Consider the following 18291-nt stretch of genomic DNA (forward strand, 5'->3'; position numbering starts at 1 on the left):
CACTAGGTGTACTGTAGTGCGAATAAATTCTCATCGTAAAGCATCTCAGTGCTTTGCTTTCCACAGCCTAGTTAGGCCATAGATCGCTGTTCGTTCGAGGTTTCCTGCTGAAAAATGGTTCCTTCAGGTTTTAAGTTTTTAGGTTTTTAAGTTTTTAAGTTTTAAGTTTTAAGTTCTAAGTTTTAAGTTTTTTTAGTTTAAGTTTTCTCACACTTTTGACTTCAACTATCAATGCCCATCAGTTCAGTGAACGCTCCTACTTTGAAATCTGCCACAAATGTATGCATAGCTTTTCGGCACCTCGTTTAGTCAAGAACCTCTAGCAACGTAGTTACGCGTCACCAATATACATGTGAACTATCCTTGTTCGTCACATAAAACCCTAAGGTTTTACGGGGTTCTACCACAACGGAATTAGCGCTCATGTTCGATTTCTCCGTTTTACTACTCCAGCTGATGAGTTCTCTCAAGCAGCATTGTTGATTACCCACACAGCAGCCCCCTATGAGTAGAGAAGCTCATCTCCATAAAAGATGAATTGCCCTATTCTTTCTCCAACTTGTGTAGGCCTCGCTTAATTGGTTCCTCTAAAGTGTTATTAGTGTATTCAAAGCCATCTTGGTTACTGTGCCCAGAATTTACCGGAGTTGTATTGGTGGAAAATTTGTGTTAATTTGGACGAAATGCCCGGACAAACGAGGCTTTTTCAATAACAAATTTTTGATGTTTAGCTTAAAAAACGTTGCTCGTAATCGAGGTCAAACCGTGTTTTATCGTAAGTGTCCGCTCAAGCTAAACCCCACAATGGAACGATGATCTCTCGATGACCTCTTCAGTTACAAATTAAATTATAAATCACCAATGAAAAATAATCATCCGTTGACGGGTCCTGCATTTCGTTTCCCTTCCTCTTCATTGTGCAACGGTATGCTGTGACGTTTGCTGGAGTTCACTAGGAGATAGACGTATGTGTATCAGGAAGGTCAGATTCCCGAAAGCAACCTCAAAACACCCGAAACCTACTGCTCTACCAAAATTTCAAAAGGGAAGCCGGCAAGCCTCCAGGCCCGTCAATCATTCTTGCACGCCACAGAATCACGGCCGAAAGTTATCAGTGTTCAGGCATGTCATAGAGGCACGATCGAAGTTGATGGGTGTTCACTAACGCCTATCAGACAGCCTGGATCAATGTCAGAAAGTCCCCTTTAAATAGCGTGGCGCAGTTGTAACTTTTGTTCTCGCACTCGCTTGCTCGGAATATATCGGTTGTGTTCCCTTCTGTGAGTATTTTTTTCTCCGGTACTAGGCACTGGATCGGGTTAGCAACAGATATTACAGGTCGACAAATCAGCAAATATAACAATGTGGTAAAATGCTAACTTAAACCATAAAACAAACACAAAAACTTCCCTCTTTCCTCTCTGGATTATGAATGCTCTCGCCTCAGATTTGGCTCGCCCTTACCATGTGACGGTCTGAGACCAGCGACGATCTAAAGTCAGGACTACTCCGATGGGTATATTTTGCAAGCGGGGTGGTCTATTAACCCTTCCGTGCTCATAAAGCAGCGCAGCTCAAGTTATTTAATTCTTTAGGCACCAACTGTTGCATAAACCTGCACACTATCCAGAAAAATCGATGAAGTAACGCATTGTAGCACAGTCACACATCGATTCATGAACGCTCGTCTGATAAGTTTCATAAGATTCACGTGACAAATTTCCCACCAATCAAAACAACAATTTTTCATCTGTTTTACTCGTAGCCATGATCAACTCGCCCAGTTTCTAAATAGGAGAATACCCATGTAATCCTTGTGACAAGAATTACAAACCTTGTAACCGTATGTGTGAATTCTGAATTCCAGATATCCTCAAGAAACTCTCAAGATTCCAATCACTTGATGGACATATCCTTAGTGGTATCAACGCAACAGCTAACCACATGAAGTTTCATATTTCTTAGAGAAACAATGACCGAACGTTACTAGCTTTGGTCAGACATTTCACCTTGGTCTTCTTCCGTTGATTTCGCTGGTACCTAGAAAAATTCAACTCCTCCCTGAGCACGATATTTGGGCCCAGATAACGCTTCACCTGACTCGTATTTAACCGGTTGCAGAACTCTTTGAAAAAATTAACCACAGCAACCGGCACGTCGGATTGTAACCTTTTTGCTTTAAACACATGGAAAACCAATTCATGTCTTGTGCAAGCTGTAGTTGATAGCGTTACCACAACCTCCGCACGGTTACCCAAAAACAACGCCCAGGTTCAAATTAAAATATTTCTACCAGCGGTCCGAAATGTACTAAAGATATTTTTAGATCTGACATGCCAGTTTACCTCCCACCGGCACCAGAAAAAACGATTCGGAGAATCAATCAACATCATTAATGAAGTCTGAGTTTAGAAGTCGCTCGCCAAATTATTTTGTTGTTTCTGAATCTGGAAAATACCAGTCGCCCGGGGGACTTCGCCTCAAACAGCGTTCTATGATTTGGGTACTCCTGTAGTTGAATTTCACCTTTCTCTAGGCAGAAAAGCAGTTGAGTTGAACATTGCTGGTCGTTTAACAGGGCTTTTTCTGTTGTCAACAATAAGAACTTGTACATAGACTAAGTAAGGATTTGTCTAGCCGAACTGATTAGCTCACGTACCTTAGTGTACAGTGCTGGGTCTCCGAAATCAAATATCTTTTGTACATGGTTTTGATCCATGGCCAGCTGTTCCGACTCAAAAACAGTCTTCGTTCCATAAACTATCAGGAAAGCTATATGATCACCCACTATTAACTTTTTCTCATACCCCTTATACTGTAAATTGATAAAAGTTCAAAAACGCAATTCTGTGAACAACGTGTTTGCTCCAAACTAAGTAGAACGACAAGGAGATGGTCATCATCGACAAACGCTAAAACCGCGAAATAATCGGTGGTTAACCGAATGTGTCTACTTGATCCATGGAAATCAGACTGGAAACTTCGGGAATACACACACAAACGTGACGTAAACCATGAAAAATCACACGAGTTACCTGGTTGAGAGGTAGAAACTCCAGTATAAAATGTTAAACAACAAAAACGCAATTGGATAGCCAATAGCAAAGTTGGCGTCTAGGCGTTCTCCCTGGAAAATCTCTCTTAACCGCGAGCGACTGGGCAAACAACCGCCACATAGCAGGTCACCGGTGCCTTCTTTATCGTTGAGTGTCTGACCCACTGGTTCAGTCAAACCCTGGCATTCCTCTTCTTCCAAAAGTTCTAAATCCTTGCTTTTCTTCTCATCCAATTTACCAGGCTTGAGATCCTGGACAACAATCTGAGGTGCTGCTTCTTTTTTCGACGCAGGTTTCTGTTTTTTGGGGCCGCACTCGCCTAGGCTTCTTCTACGGATTGTATTAGCTGCGGCAAACTCTAGCAGTGAAGTTACCACAAATGCCAAACAAGTAAATACCCACAAATCCATTGCTTTGATATAAGAAACGCGAGGCAATTGCGTTAGAATTGCAGCACTGTGTGTGATCAGTGACAGAATACAGAGTAAACCAATGGAGACTCTGCCTGGGACAGCCAACGGATCCAGAAGAAATGAAACCCACGAAGTGGTCACAACCAACATAGAAGGCACATAGGCATAGATCAAGTAAAAGGCAAGACGTCGCCGTAGCTTGAATTCTAGCTCAAGGCAAGAAAATTTCCCTGTGGTAGAGTACTGAACGTCACAGTAATAGGCCGTACTAGCCACAAGTTCAAACTCGTTAATTTCAAGGCCGGGTCGGACAACAACCGCTTTCTCTGTAGATCGATTCCAGTAGACATTGTCCACGGGTATGTATTTTTCTTTCCGCCACCAGCAGAAATCCAGATCTGTTTTGGCGTAACCGTAACTACCCATATTCAATTTGCATGACTGGGTATCCAATGGGAAGTTCCACAGATTCATCGGACAAGACGCTTTGAGCGATATTTTTTGACTAAATGTTACAACACCATCAGTGTCCACCCAGATGAGATAATTTGGTTGGGTGATTTTGTGCAAAAAGCCGCTCTTTGCATTCCTGAAAAATAGGTCTGGTAGCCACAGCATTTCCTTCATATATGATATAGCCTTTGGTACCGGCTCATTCGGTGCTATTACTAAAAGTCTCTCATCCAACCACCTTTGGCGTAACAGAAGATCGATTGTGTAGTCCATAGCCGCAACGTTGATTGAGCTGAAGCTGTATACAAAGATGTTGACATCCACCAGTAACGGATGACGCGTTCCATTCTGAAAAGCAACACTGTTCTTCGGGATGATGTGTCGGCGATAACCTTGTAGCAGCACTGCATCGTCTATTACATCCGCTGCATTAGCTTGGTCAACCACTTTGCTTGAGACAAACAGCAAACACAAGGCGACCAAGGAGATTACAAATGATAGCATTTTTCGCATTGTGCACGTGAAACGAAAAGCCCGGAAGGGTCAGCTATCCGGAGCTAGGACCTGGAAACAATGGAAAGAATGGATGCACTCAACCTTGCTAAAGGTAACAAGGAATGACATGGCAAATACAATATTATTTAAAACACGCTCACACAAAAAACATTAATATTGCAGACTCCTTCAGTGTGCCCAATGAACAAGCTAACCGGTTTTCAAACGGTCCATGTAACTTCTTCATTCTTTTTTTCTACTAAGAAAGCAGCGCCTAAACCATAGTAAACATTTGAATTGCAAAAAGCCGTAGTAGCATTTTGGAATTTTTACATTGTTTATATTAAATTAATGTTGATACGTAACGGCCGATGGTTTGGAACCAGCGCCAGCCCTATGTGGAACCGATGATTGCACGTTCCGATGAGGAAGTTATCGGGACTCTTCCAATTTTTTGCATGTAGATCGCCCTATGATACTTAGAACTCCAGGTTTTATCAAAGTGTATCCTCTTACCGGGTTTTGTGTTATTATATTATAGTGTAATGTATTATGTTATATTATGTAACATTATTACCATACTTCAGCCAAAACTGCTTACTGGTTTCAATGTTATGACCCAATACACACGGGAGTTCTGCACTTGCCAAACGGGAGATGGTTGAATGCATTCTTGAACAAACAGTTTCACTGACAACGGTAAACAGACAGACAGAACGGACGGATGTGCCATTGCGTCATGTAAATCATGAGAGTCCTACACAGGCATCCAATAAATGCGTGTAACGACTTGATGTGGAACCTGTGAATGAATGCTGAACGGGGCCATATTGCGTCTAAGTGCGAGTTATTCACATTGACGATCAGCCGTTCTTGGCCGAACGGCTAACTGTTCAGACTATTAGCCAGGCGGGTTGCCGGTTCCAGATTGTATAAAGTCTGGTGACATGAACACTGCTGATGCGTCCCAATAAAAGCAAAATCAATGTAGATTGCTTCCCAACTTTTCAGCATAAAATGACCTTACTCTCAGGAAGAAGTCTCCATTAATATAGGGCAGTTGTATTTGTCTGATTCTGAAGTGCAGTACAGAAATGTGTGTAGGAGTGTTGCAGAAGCTCGTCCGTGAAAGAGCTCACAACCTACTTTAGGATGTACACCAAGTAAATTCAATGCCGTTAGTGCTTTCACTGTACAGGATTTAACAAAACACTCCATGCGTATGCTACAAAAAGTTCTTGGGCCTGCTCAATGTGGCTTAAAGTTTACAGACAAAGATTCCTTAGGAATTCCAGCAAAAGGCATTTTTCTAAGGCATTTGCCGTTAAATAAACTTTGCTATGTATCTTGCCTTTGAAAATAATGAAACCTTTTTTCAAGAGAGTAACACTGGTTATAAAATCATGAAAAAACAATTCGTGTCTTGTGCAAGCTGTAGTTGATGGCGTTACCGCACGGTTACCCAAAAACAACGCCCAGGTTCAAACTAAAATATTTCTACCAGCCGTCCAAAATGTACTAAAGATATTTTTTAGATATGGTATAGCAGGTTACGTCCCGCTGGCACCAGGAAAAAATAACAAAACGGAGAATCAATCAACAGCAGTTATGAAATGTGAAGCCGCTCGCCAAACTATTTTGTTGTTTCTGAATCTGGAAAATACCAGTCGCTCGGGTACTTTGCCGCAAACAGCGTTCTATGATTTGCGTACTCCTGTAGTTGAATTTCACCCTTCTCCAAGCAAAAAAAGTAGAGCTTTTTCTGTTGTCAACAATAAGAACTTGTACATAGACTAAGGAAGGATTTGTCTAGCCGAACTGATTAGCTCATGTACCTTAGTGTACAGTGCTGGGTCTCCAAAATAAAATATCTTTCGTACATGGTTTTGATCCATAGCCAGCTGTTTTAACTGATTCTTTAGGAGATAACGGGCGCTCGGGATCTTCGAGCTTCTTTTCCACCAGGATGGGTGCATTAACGCATCATCGGTGTTAGAAATCCCGACACTACTCCGTTGCCGGTTACGCTGGTTAAAAACTACAATCAACGAAGTCAAAAAATGAATATAATTATCGAAAAGCCAACAAATAAGCTGTTCGCTAACTGAAATACTTCAATTGTCCGGCAAAAGGGGTTACAGCACAGTGGTGTGATACCACCTATTTTGCACTGTTACCTAGGGGGTGAAAATAAACCGCTTGTGTAACTGCAGATGCACCGACTGGATTACGAGAATGAAGAACGCATGCAAACTGTTTCATCTTGTGACAACCAGCTTGTGCAGGTTGTCTTGGAGAGAAAAGCAGAATTATTCAAAGGATGCGATAGACATATCAAGTTTAGCCTATAAACTGTCCTTGATCAGCGTTCTCTGTTTTCCTCACGTTCGAATACTTGTTTGAATCTGCAGATACCCTATCACCCTACGCACACAACGCAGCGAAGACGAGTGGTCTGTAGATATACGTCAGTAGTATGGTGCAAACGGTTTCCTCAGTGTAAAGCTTGTCAAAAACTGTCCAGCAGTCACCTTGCAGCTATTTTTATTTTCGGCTTGCTGTATATCAGCCATTTTCTATACTGTGAATAATATAGTTATGAAATGCAGATTTAAAGGGCCGAAATTACAGGTATCCATATATAGTGTGGAGTAGGAATAGTGAAGCTGAGTTATGCAGATGCCAATACCCTATGCTGTGACACTCATCGCTCTGTCTGAAAGCAGATTTTAATCTGGTCGTCAATTCCTGTAAGTTTTATGCACTACTTCAGGCTACAAAGCATTGATCCGGGATTTTAAATCACCCCATGCTTTCTTGAAACAATTATGTAGAAGACGTGATATTGTTGCGTGGCTCACATACCTTGGAAACTACAAAAACCTCACTTGGATCGTTTTACAGTAATTTGCTGGACCCATTGCACAATGTAAGCAGTGTTCCACAATTTGCATCATTTGGGTCGTCGAAAATGACTTTTAGTGAATTTGTAAACATGGCAGCTCAGGAGTTAGTTTAATTCATGCATCATTCATTTGGATCATTCTGTCTGGAAATCTCAGACACTCCAGAAAATTTTAGCACTGCTGCCACCGTAGCTTAGCTGATGTTAGCTGAGTTTGCCAGTTTGGGATTAGGGTTTGGCTAGCGAAACGTTTCTCCAGGACGGATGGTGAAAAAGTAGATCGTTCTGAGAATAGCTGTGGTCAAAATGTGGAATCTTCCTTCCCCGCTTCCACGTTTCTCACTGCCCCTATATGGGAGCCTTCCAGGTCATGGCGGGTTACCAAACGTGGTGATGCGAGTTTTTCCGGGTTCATTTCAGTTTGTGGTTTGTGCAGATTGTATTTGTCAACCGGGCTCTTGATCACTAAGTTCCACAATGGATGGTGGAAGGGTTTTCCGAGGGTACGCTAGAACGGTCACAGACTTCAACTCAGTTCCTATCATTCTGTGGCTTGATGTGTCAGTTAGTAAATACTGAGTGGACAATTTCGGAACACAAAACCTTTATAATCCTTGGAATGTGAAGTTTTGGTACCACAAACCACGTTAAAAATAAGCTTTGAATGAGAAATTTTCACTTGGTCATCGGGTTACGAGATATTTGACAGTCATCTGAGACATTCTTAGACAAAGTTTTTGCATCACTGCCGATCACTAACCCATCGAATAAACCGTGACCGCTAACGATCTCTGCAGAAGAGTCGCCCTCAGTGGGTCCGGCCTTACGGCGGTGATTTGACTGCTTCATACGATAATCATACGGCCGGCTTGCTTCCGGGCCTAAAACTTTGGAATGAGGTGTGATTTGTTCTCACACAAATGTCGCCATCGCTGAACAGACCTTTGATTGAATGATATATCTGAAGTGAGAAAAACCCCATATCAAGGCTATTGTTGCCACATTGATGTTTCGAGAAGACTTATTAAAACAAAGCACAATTTACCATCAAGAGCGGTGAGAAAGATCAAAGTTAGATGAATCTAGTATGCTACCTCTGTGGTGGAGGTAGAGAAACGAAGGTTATGAAGCATTAGACGTTGACATTCATATGACTCATCCATGTATTAGACTTGCTGGGATGAACGACCCCGTTAGCCGAGCGTATACTGATGCCTACTGTAAACAGTGAAGATATTGTATCAAAATTGTGAACTTACGCAGTTGCTTGTGTGGACCGCGCAACGTACAAGGACAACACTATGCCACCAGTAGATTATTGGTTTTAGTGGACAAACTAACCAAACCGTTACGGAAACCAGGGCAAACTTTCCATCGTTGCAAACATATCTTGATTTTGTAGAAGACGGTATAGGCAAGCACACAATCACGTTAGCACATAAATGGCGCTCTCGTTTCCATGTTGATTGTAAAAGTAGTTTGCCACCATCCATGTAGCTACACTCATCTTACTCATTATTCTCAGCTTAGTTGCAAAGCATAAAAGGTTGGGGCAAACAAAACTTGACGCCGAGGGTTTTTTTATTGACCTAAAGATGTTTGTAAACATTAGAAAGTACCTTAGGTTCGCAATGTGCATGTTGGAAAGGTTGGGGCAAACAAAACTTGACGCCGAAGGTTTTTTATTGACCTAAAGATTTTTGTAAATATTGGAAAGTACCTTACGTTTGCAATGTGCATGGTGGTGTTTGAGGTTAAACAGTACTTGGACTGATTGTTTAAGTGTTAGTTCATTAGACTAGATCGCATCATTATTGCAAGGCCCGGAAATGACGCTCGGGATGCGCATGGTCAAATAGACACTTTAAAACTAAGTGCGGATGGGGTTTACCACAAATATGGTGCACTTTTGGCTAGTTTGTTTACCGCGCACGATGCAGGGACTTGTGTTTTCACTTTTTTCTCACTTTTGGTGGTCAAGCTATGTGGTTTAGACAGTCTGACTACAACTGGACACTTATATCAGAATAGCTGAGTCAGTCACACTTTTGCAAAATGACTGATCCTGGCGAGGGATTTCCCATGAATGATACGACCAGTGAAGCAAAATTAATACACAGTAAAAGAAATTGGGAGATTTATGAAATCGCCTAAGCATTTGTCTGCATTTCGTGAACAAACAACCCATCGATCGTAACCAAGCTGCCCGCACTTTGAACTAAAGTTAAGGGCTCTGGTGATTGTATCGAAATATATTTCATGCAATCGCTATCGTCTTTCCTAGATGATTTTGATAATATGAGATTACCAACAACTTTGGCTCCTCAGTAGCGACCACTGTTCATGTGAACCAAGGAAACGAAGCAAAAGTTTTGATAGCTCTGAATATTTTATTCATGAGCACATTGGTTAAAATGAGAGTCATTTGAGAGGGATGGGTTTTCTCCAATACATGCCGCTTTGAAGTTATTAACTTTGGCATAAACTATAAAATTTGTTTCTTCAATCTAGGGAGCTTTGATTAGCAGTTGCTGGCTTCCGTGAATATATTGGGCGTCGTTTACGCATGAGTTCGCATCATGAAAGCGTTTCAGATCTCAATTCCTCGATTTACCTCATAGAGCTTGTTATCTTGAAACCCGAGATTAGCGTTCTAATCTAATGCACAACTCCCTGTAAAGGCTTATGGACACTAGATGCTAAGAGCAGGTAATGCAACAAAACTGCACGGTCAAGCATGGCCGGCTTCGTTACATCCTAGTGAATAGAGGATTGCACTTAAAAAGGAGATCTGTCTTAGTACGTCTCAAGCCATTAGACACGAGAATGAACAGCAATCAAGACTACGGTAGGATAATTTGAGCGTGTGTATTTTCCACCTGCTACCGTCATAGCAACAAAATGCAAAGGCGTACAACTTGAAAAATCCGAAAATATTTGGACGAATGGAATCACGCAAAATAGCAATGTAACAGATCTTCTCTGAAAGAATCGTCATTGAAGGCGGGTACACTCGACACTCCGTATCGCTTCCATGGAACTTAAGCGTTTGAAGAAGACATTGAAAGAGTACTTACAACCGTTCCCATCTGAAGGGTTACCTGTGCAGAGGAGGTCAATGTGACAGATGTATGCCATTCCAGGAATCATCCATGGGGGAAAATCTTGCTAGAAACTGCCGTTTAGATACTTGCTTATTGTGCTTAATCATCGTAATGCTTAAAGGAGGTATACACCTCGGGGCGACTTTGGAAGGTGTGTTGCACCTCAGAGACAACCAAGCGTCGGTATCGGGACGTGACTGATAGTTCCTCATTAGGCACCAACTTCATGCCAACACTCAATGGGGTTGGATGAAACAAGCTTGGTTGGGATCAGTTTGTCTCTGTTTGATTTGAGCTCAATGGCCAGATTACCCTATATTTCCGTGCCTTTATATCGTATTTCAATCGGTTTTGCATCGTAACATGCTATCATGAGGACTTCAGCTACCCATTACTCGAACCCCTTACACTACTCACTTTTGTGGATAAAATAACTCCACGATGCTTGATATAACTTCATGAAGTGATATATTCTATCCGTTATGTTGGATGTTACAGATTCTTGATTGTGTGAAAGATCGCCATTATTCTGCTTCCCGGCTAGTAATGCCAGAGTTAAAATACAATTATAAAATGCCGACGTACTACTTCCTTGTGGGAAAACGGAAGTCAGGTTCACCGCCACAAACACTCAACATCAAAAACTATCTGAACCCAAGTAGCTTAATAATTATGAACACGATGTCTTCAAAATACATAAAGGCTTCAGAGTGGTTGCCAGACTCGTATTAGAAATTATTTGGGAACGTTGTTCCTTTACTTTGAGGCATGAAATTGGTTTTTGAAAGCGTGAACACCGAGAAGATCGAACTTCAGTAGGGCTTGGTAAAACACTTCTTAAAATGGGAACTTCTTGCAGGCTTTTTAACTAAGCGGCTGCTATTCCTTGCTCACAGAAGCTTCGCTATCTGCTTACCAGATGGAAACAAAAGATAGCTAAATTCACTAACGTTCACACGGTTTTTTACGCGAGTAAAACGAATAGATCCAAAAAGATTACTCAAACATTACTGTATTGGTATTTTACTAGAAATTTATGGGATAAAATGGAAGCGAAATTTTATCTACTACATTCCGGTGGATTCTGTTTGACTAGTAACCTTTACAGATCAAGCGTTGCCTAAAGCATTTAGCCCAACACACCAATATCGGGACATATTTATTATGTATATAACGGAAATGCTGTTTGCGGATAAACGTGGTAATTGGCGCTACTTCGCCTGTTCTCGTTGGATTCTAGGGATGTGACATCATCACATTTAACAAAGACGATCACCTACATTGAAACAAAGTTGAGTTATGAGGCACGTGTAACTAAGTTAAAGCGCAAATTTGCGCATTCCACAGTACACCTCATTCTGTACTGATTGTCAGCTGCACAGGTGTGAATGGCGCATGTCAGTGTAAACGTCAAACAGTGAATTAAGCTAGTGATGTGTGTGCATCAACCAGCTGTAACCCAACAATCCAAATCCATAACTGTAGGGATTCTCCTTCTACCAACTACAATAGCTCTTAGCATGGGTTCATGCCAACTGAACTAATACGTTGCTCCACGATACTGATCAAAGATGCACTCAACTTTCTGATCCAAAATGTGCAGTGTACTTTACATATTTCCTCTCTTCTTTTAATATGGATGACTGGTACAGCGGGCGGCGATCAATGCGGAGAAATTCGTAATCCTCTATTTTAAAACTACTGCAGTTTCAAATGATTCAGAGGGTGGTTCCTGGGACCCGATTCTCACACAAATTACCACTCTCTAGAGTTTTGGTATCCATCTGACACTTAACTAGCCTTATCATTCGTGCAAAAATGCCGTGAAGATAAAGTCATACCCTTGGACAATCTTACCTTAAACCTGGAGTAACTGTTTCACTAAGCAGATCGAATTTTTATCGCACACAATTCAGTGAAATCTGGGCCACCCTTATTACAAAACACCAAGGTGGTGAGTCCATCTCAACGGAAGATAAATATTTCGTCAAACAAACGTCCAATATGCAAATAGTCGCTGGTATGGAGAGACAGCTACTGTACATTTGGAGATTTCCTCCCAGCCAGACGCCGTGAAAGGATAGAAAAAAACAAAACATACACAGGGAATTTCCCAAGCAAATTGACCGAAGTCTGACGCAAACCCCTTTCTAACATAAACGTGGTTTTTTTCCCAATACGTTACAATCCAATGCAACACACGGAGTTTGGGTAAAATAAAAGACCGTTCATAAGTGTGCAAAGTTTAAGTCCTTTATATACCAATCATACTCCTCTGTCGATTACTTGGCTTTCATGCGACGTCGGCAGTACAAAAACCAAGCTGAATTATCTCTCCCATAATTTTGGACCCGTCACTCAGAGACCGAGTCTTCTGAAGCAAACAATTATCACAAGAGACCTATTCACTGCCTACTTGGGCTTCTTCTCGGAGAAGTTGAAGTGATCGTACTTTCTTGAATCACCGATAAAAAATAAATTGATACACCTGAAAACACGCATTTCCAACAAGATTTACATAAACTACAGACATGAGAAATTTGGAAGCTAATGGCTAATGTTCGAACCAGTTAAGAAGACGCAATGCAGTTTCCGGTTAACCATTTCAAAGACTGACGTCAAATGTTCCACGCAAGAAGGGGATTAAAGAACAGGCCTCAGTACAATCTCACGAGTTTAAAAAGTGCTGAGGTATGAAAAATTATCTTCCATCTCAAGTGGTAGCTCTACTGTAAAAACTGTGGTATCAAAAACCAATCATGCTAAGAACATATCTGGAATTTTGTCTGTCCGGTGTTGATATTGCATAAAACAAAGTGGCAACAGTGATCAGCATATGGCATGCCTAATGGGAACTCCGACAGAATCACCACAAAGCTCCTATCCAGGTAGCACCGTGAGCCTAGTCTTAGCTATTTAGACTAGTCTCCTCAAGGTTGGCTGTTGTTCCGTATCTCAGGTTACTGTGTTTATTTATTATCACATCAAAACAGCATTATGGCAGCCAATTTTTCCGTCAAATTGTTTGCTTGCCACATTTAACACTGAACATTGGCTCATAACTTCTGAGGTATAAAAGCCACAAATGAATGAGTTTGTGAAAATACAAAACTGCCTTACTCAGTCTTAACAGATTTTGATGTCCAGCCATGTTACAACTATAACTGTGTTTTGGCTCACCACAATTCCGCTTAGCGCTAGTAGGCAGCAAATGGGGCGCATTCAACAGCCGACTACAAACTCATCTCACCAGATGAATTCTCCGAGTAAACAGTCCTGTTATGTAGAGTTGCAGCCCTTTTATCAGACAAAATTGGTGAAGCCTCATGGAGGTGAATGCAGCACTTAATAGCACAGGTTGTGATACTTTTCATAACAAAGGTCCTACTTGGAATCCTTTTGAAAGTTTCAGCCTACATTTTTATAACCGTCGGAAAAATTAACCGCGATGGTCACGCGTTCAACACTGTTTCTTTCCTGCAAAAACAAATCCAAATATCAATGCCCAAGAAAATTTCACTGTCATCATATAGCCAAAGTCCGTCATATACCAGGCAACTGAAGGTGAACTGACGACCTAGTGTGTCGTGGTAAGCTGAAAGGTTTCGTATCCCATCTGACTGTAACGTTTCATGAATTTGACTTTTGTTGACTCGATCACAACCCAACATTTGCAGAAAAAATCAAATAGAATCCATCCGAAGGTAACAGCATTATTATCCATATTCCTCAAACAATTGACAACGTTGACTGTGTTCGAATTTAGTGCAAATCTAGTTGAATTTTTTCTGTGATATTCCTTGTCATATTTTATTTCCACTACCTATATATATATATATATGTATATATATTTATTCATCCATACCCAGAGGTATGGGTCTATGTAAACCGACAGTGCTCCGTAAAATCCTCCCACAATCTGATGTGGTTACAAAGACCGACCAATCGGCAGAATCGAATACACGTATGAAATCAACATTTAATTTTATGAGTATTCTGTACATTTGGCGTACACCCCTAACATCTGAGGACTACGAAGACATGACTTATGAGGCTCTAAGCGGTTAAAATCCTAATTGACGAGGTTTTGTGAAGGATCAGTTGCGCTATGTCCCATTTCAATAGGAGGCGAACTGGCATCTCTGCCTCACCTAAATTTGTGTAGGTGGACATTACTTTCGACTCATCGCACTCTTCATGGGGGTCGTCTTCTTGTGGTCAGATGTGAACAAAACAAACAGGTAATGACAGAGGAAATCAATCCCGTTCATGAGCTGAGGAGCAGATGATTGATTGGGATCGTGAGATAGGCAAGACTCAAGTGAGAATATACGCTCGAAGGAGGAAGTACTGGAATGGAAAATCTGTGAAGACGAAGTTTTTTGTTAGTCAAGAGAAACCACACCGTTGGGGCAGCCGGTTTGTCGTTCCCTTTTTGCTTAGCATGGTTTAACATTCGTAAAACCATAACTCGAATTAAAGTGTACAGAGAAAAACAATCGGCCAACTCCGTTTTTCAGCAAATTAGCTAAATAATAACAGTTCATCGAGAACGCACCAGTGTAGCTTCCGACAGAGTCTCACTAATAATCTCAATGTACAGTGGCGCTGAAGGCAACACAAATCAAGGAAAGCTATTAACTAAACCGTGAGCTAAATTCTCGGCCCTTATAAATTTTGTAAGCAAACGTCAAGGAGCTCATGACATTATTCTGTTTTTTTGTTATTTCAAAACGTTTCCTACATTTTTAGAGTAATGTTAACCAGACTATTTCCTCAGGTCGAAGCTATATATTAGTTACCAAATATTTTGCTTTAAAAAAAATAATTTTCCATTACAAACGAATTAGTCAAAAGATTACATTCAAAAGAGGCAGAAAAGGTTACCTATCCAGTTAATTAACGATGCTTAAATCATGGCATCTAACAGGTACAAACATGGTTGATTCATTCCAAAGACTGTTCCTATCTTAGAATACATAAAATTGCAAGCAGCCTCATAATTCTGTGAATAAAATTCCAGAAATACAATGTTGAAAGAAGTGTTTCAACAAGCGATTGTGATTTGATCAGACAGCTTTGAGGTGATGGTTTGCTCAGTTTGGGTTTTGAACCAAAGTATAACGACTTATATCATCTTTCAGTTGATTATTGCCAAAGATGCCGAAATGGAGATATAAAAATTGGTTTTATAATGCGCTTGATTATGCCAGCAAGAAAAAGAGCTTTGATAGAATTTAATTTCACAACAAACACAAAAATTGTGAATGGCGTTCTGACTCCTTGGCACAACCACGTGATGTCTCACTCAGGACAAGACGTGTAAAAAATTGATTTCCCATGTAGGACTATATATATATATACGTATATATATATATAGTCCTCCAGGAACTAACCAGTTAATTGGCCAACACCAGCGAATATGCGTTATTTACAATGTTTTTTCTGGATAACCGCACATTGCAGTTATTTGCAAAATGATATTTGTAAAATATGTGCATATAATACATATAATATTGTATACTATATAATGAGTCCACTGAGTAAAGGAGATTTAAAATACAAGGAAGTTTCAGGCGAATGTTGTCAAAGTACATCTGAGTATCATTGAAATCGTCTTATAGTAATATACAAATATTCATTATCGATGGTTTTCCCCGTTCCTATTTTCTGCACATTCTTTGCAAGTGAGTCCTGAATTATTTAAACACAGAAGCAAAAATGCATCCAGACTTCTCGGTCCCACATTATTCTGCGCTGCACCTGTTCTGGTTCACAAACGGCCATCCCTTATTTGGCACATATTGCAGTGCGGGTATTGATACTTTTGCTAAACCCTTTTGGTGCACGTCACTCGATTTACGACAAGTGGCCGCCAGTTAAGCAGAACAGGCGGTAACTGAAATTCTGATGAGAGCAACACGGCCTGCTTGTATGCATGATAACGTCATAACACCATTTTCACATTCTCTGATGTACATCGCTTTAAAACTGCTCATGGCAAATGATATGCCAACTGATGAGGGTTGGTCAAAATGCTACTATAAACTTAGAAAAACGCGATATCTGTCAAGTCAATAAATCTTTAGCCTTTGTTCCTGAGCTTAAAGATAAGCATTGTGCACCATAAACTTCACAAAATTCACTTACTGCGTCAGAAAATTAAAGGATATTTTTACCCATCAGCGGCTCCCGACCATATACTTCTTTAGTAATCTGCTGAGCTTTGAAGGTGTTAGAAACATGAGCCAAGTTATGTGGAGTACGATAGATGTGCAACCCTATGGACTTCAAACCTAAAAAACTATTTAAAAAACAACGTGGCTGGCGGATACGATATATGAAAACATGAATATGAATAGAAGAAAATGTCGGTACCTCAGGTAGTGTAGATCGTTGGCTTGTTCGCTGAGCTGGGCAATTTGATTGCGAACGTTTCATCACCAATCGAAGTGGCTTTAGCAGTGCGTTGTTGTGGAGCGTAGTAGTGCGTAGCGGCGGGTTGGTGGTTGTGCAATCAAATTGTTTTGTTGTTGTTTGCAATCAAATTGCCCAGCTCAGCGAACAAGTCAACGGCCACCATGAATATGAGTGTTTTTATTGACTTATAGGTTTGGCTTGGATAGCAGAGTGATCAACGCAAATGTCCCATTAGGCTGGTCTTCGTACTGTTGCTAAATATGTATTTCAACGTTGTTGTTTGAGACGTAAAGCCAAACCTTAAAAATCAATTAATCTATTAAGTAGAGGAGTATCAAACGACCAAGGAACACGAGAAAACCATGCTTTTCAGTCATGATTTGCCCCGGTGGAACCTGTATAAACATTAGTTTCATAAATCTTTCGTTATCTTTGCGGTCATCTATTTGGTCCTTTTATTGAAAGATGAATTGGAGTAGCTATCCACTTGTCGGCTATCGCAACAGTTGATTGGAGTAACAAGGGCCGCTGATTACATCACGTACCATAAAAGGTGAGCGCATTCGCTTAGGAAGAGGCTAAGGTTCCAAAGGAAACAACTCACAAAATTTGCTGGTGTTTGACCGGTGTCTACTGCGACATAATTATCCACTGAGATTGATTTTGCGTTTCACCAATAGCATAAACATCAAGGAACAGAAAACATGGGACGTGGGAAAAATCCGTTGTCTGCCCCTGGGTAAGGAAGTGTCGTTGTCTTATTACTCTATGTAGAGTGTCAAAATGTTCTCCCTCGAAATCGACTATCGAGTTTCATTAGTCACTTCACTAATAATAATAATCAGCAGTTCTCAAAACAGAGTAATTTCTGTAAAGCGTCACATTTCACCAGTTAGTTAAATGCATTACTTTCATTGTCCCTATAATTATAAACAAATTATTATTAGTTTCATTGTTTAAAGTGGGTCCTGTGAATCGTTTTCGCGAACGTTCCATAACGGCCCAACCGAACTTTTACCACTACGCTCCCCGCTTACACTGCGACAAACACAACGAAGAAAGTTTCACAATGCGTCAAATTTTTTGTTTGCATGAATACAAAATGTGTTAAAACCTACCTCTATGACGCTTCTTGGTTTTGCGGCATAAAACATAAATGATTGTACGGTAAACCGGAATTAGCTAAATATATTAGGTACAGAAATCCTACCCGCCTAACGGATAGCTCCGAGGAACAACCAATCCAAGCGTTGTAAAGTATGGGCACCTGAAAGTGAATATCATTGGTTCACGATGTCACCAAATGCACAATTGTAGACATTAGGTCAGTCCACATTCAAGTTCAAATCAATAATAATCCGACACACATAGGACGCTCTTATTGTGCGACCAAACTATAGAAAGCCCGAAAAATCACAAATTGTACTTTCATCATATTTTGAACC

General features: G+C 40.7%; 1 protein-coding gene across 1 annotated transcript; it reads right to left on the reverse strand.

Annotated features, from left to right (window-relative positions):
- Positions 1–3031: 3031 nt before the first annotated feature.
- T265_08541 (hypothetical protein) lies at positions 3032–4435 on the reverse strand (the record flags this gene model as incomplete). The annotated part of the gene is made up of 1 exon (XM_009174378.1): positions 3032–4435. The coding sequence occupies one exon, from the start codon at positions 4433–4435 to the stop codon at positions 3032–3034; it is 1404 nt and encodes a 467-aa protein (XP_009172642.1).
- Positions 4436–18291: the final 13856 nt, after the last annotated feature.

Source organism: Opisthorchis viverrini (genome assembly GCF_000715545.1).
Source record: "Opisthorchis viverrini unplaced genomic scaffold opera_v5_226, whole genome shotgun sequence".
NCBI lineage: Eukaryota > Metazoa > Platyhelminthes > Trematoda > Opisthorchiida > Opisthorchiidae > Opisthorchis > Opisthorchis viverrini.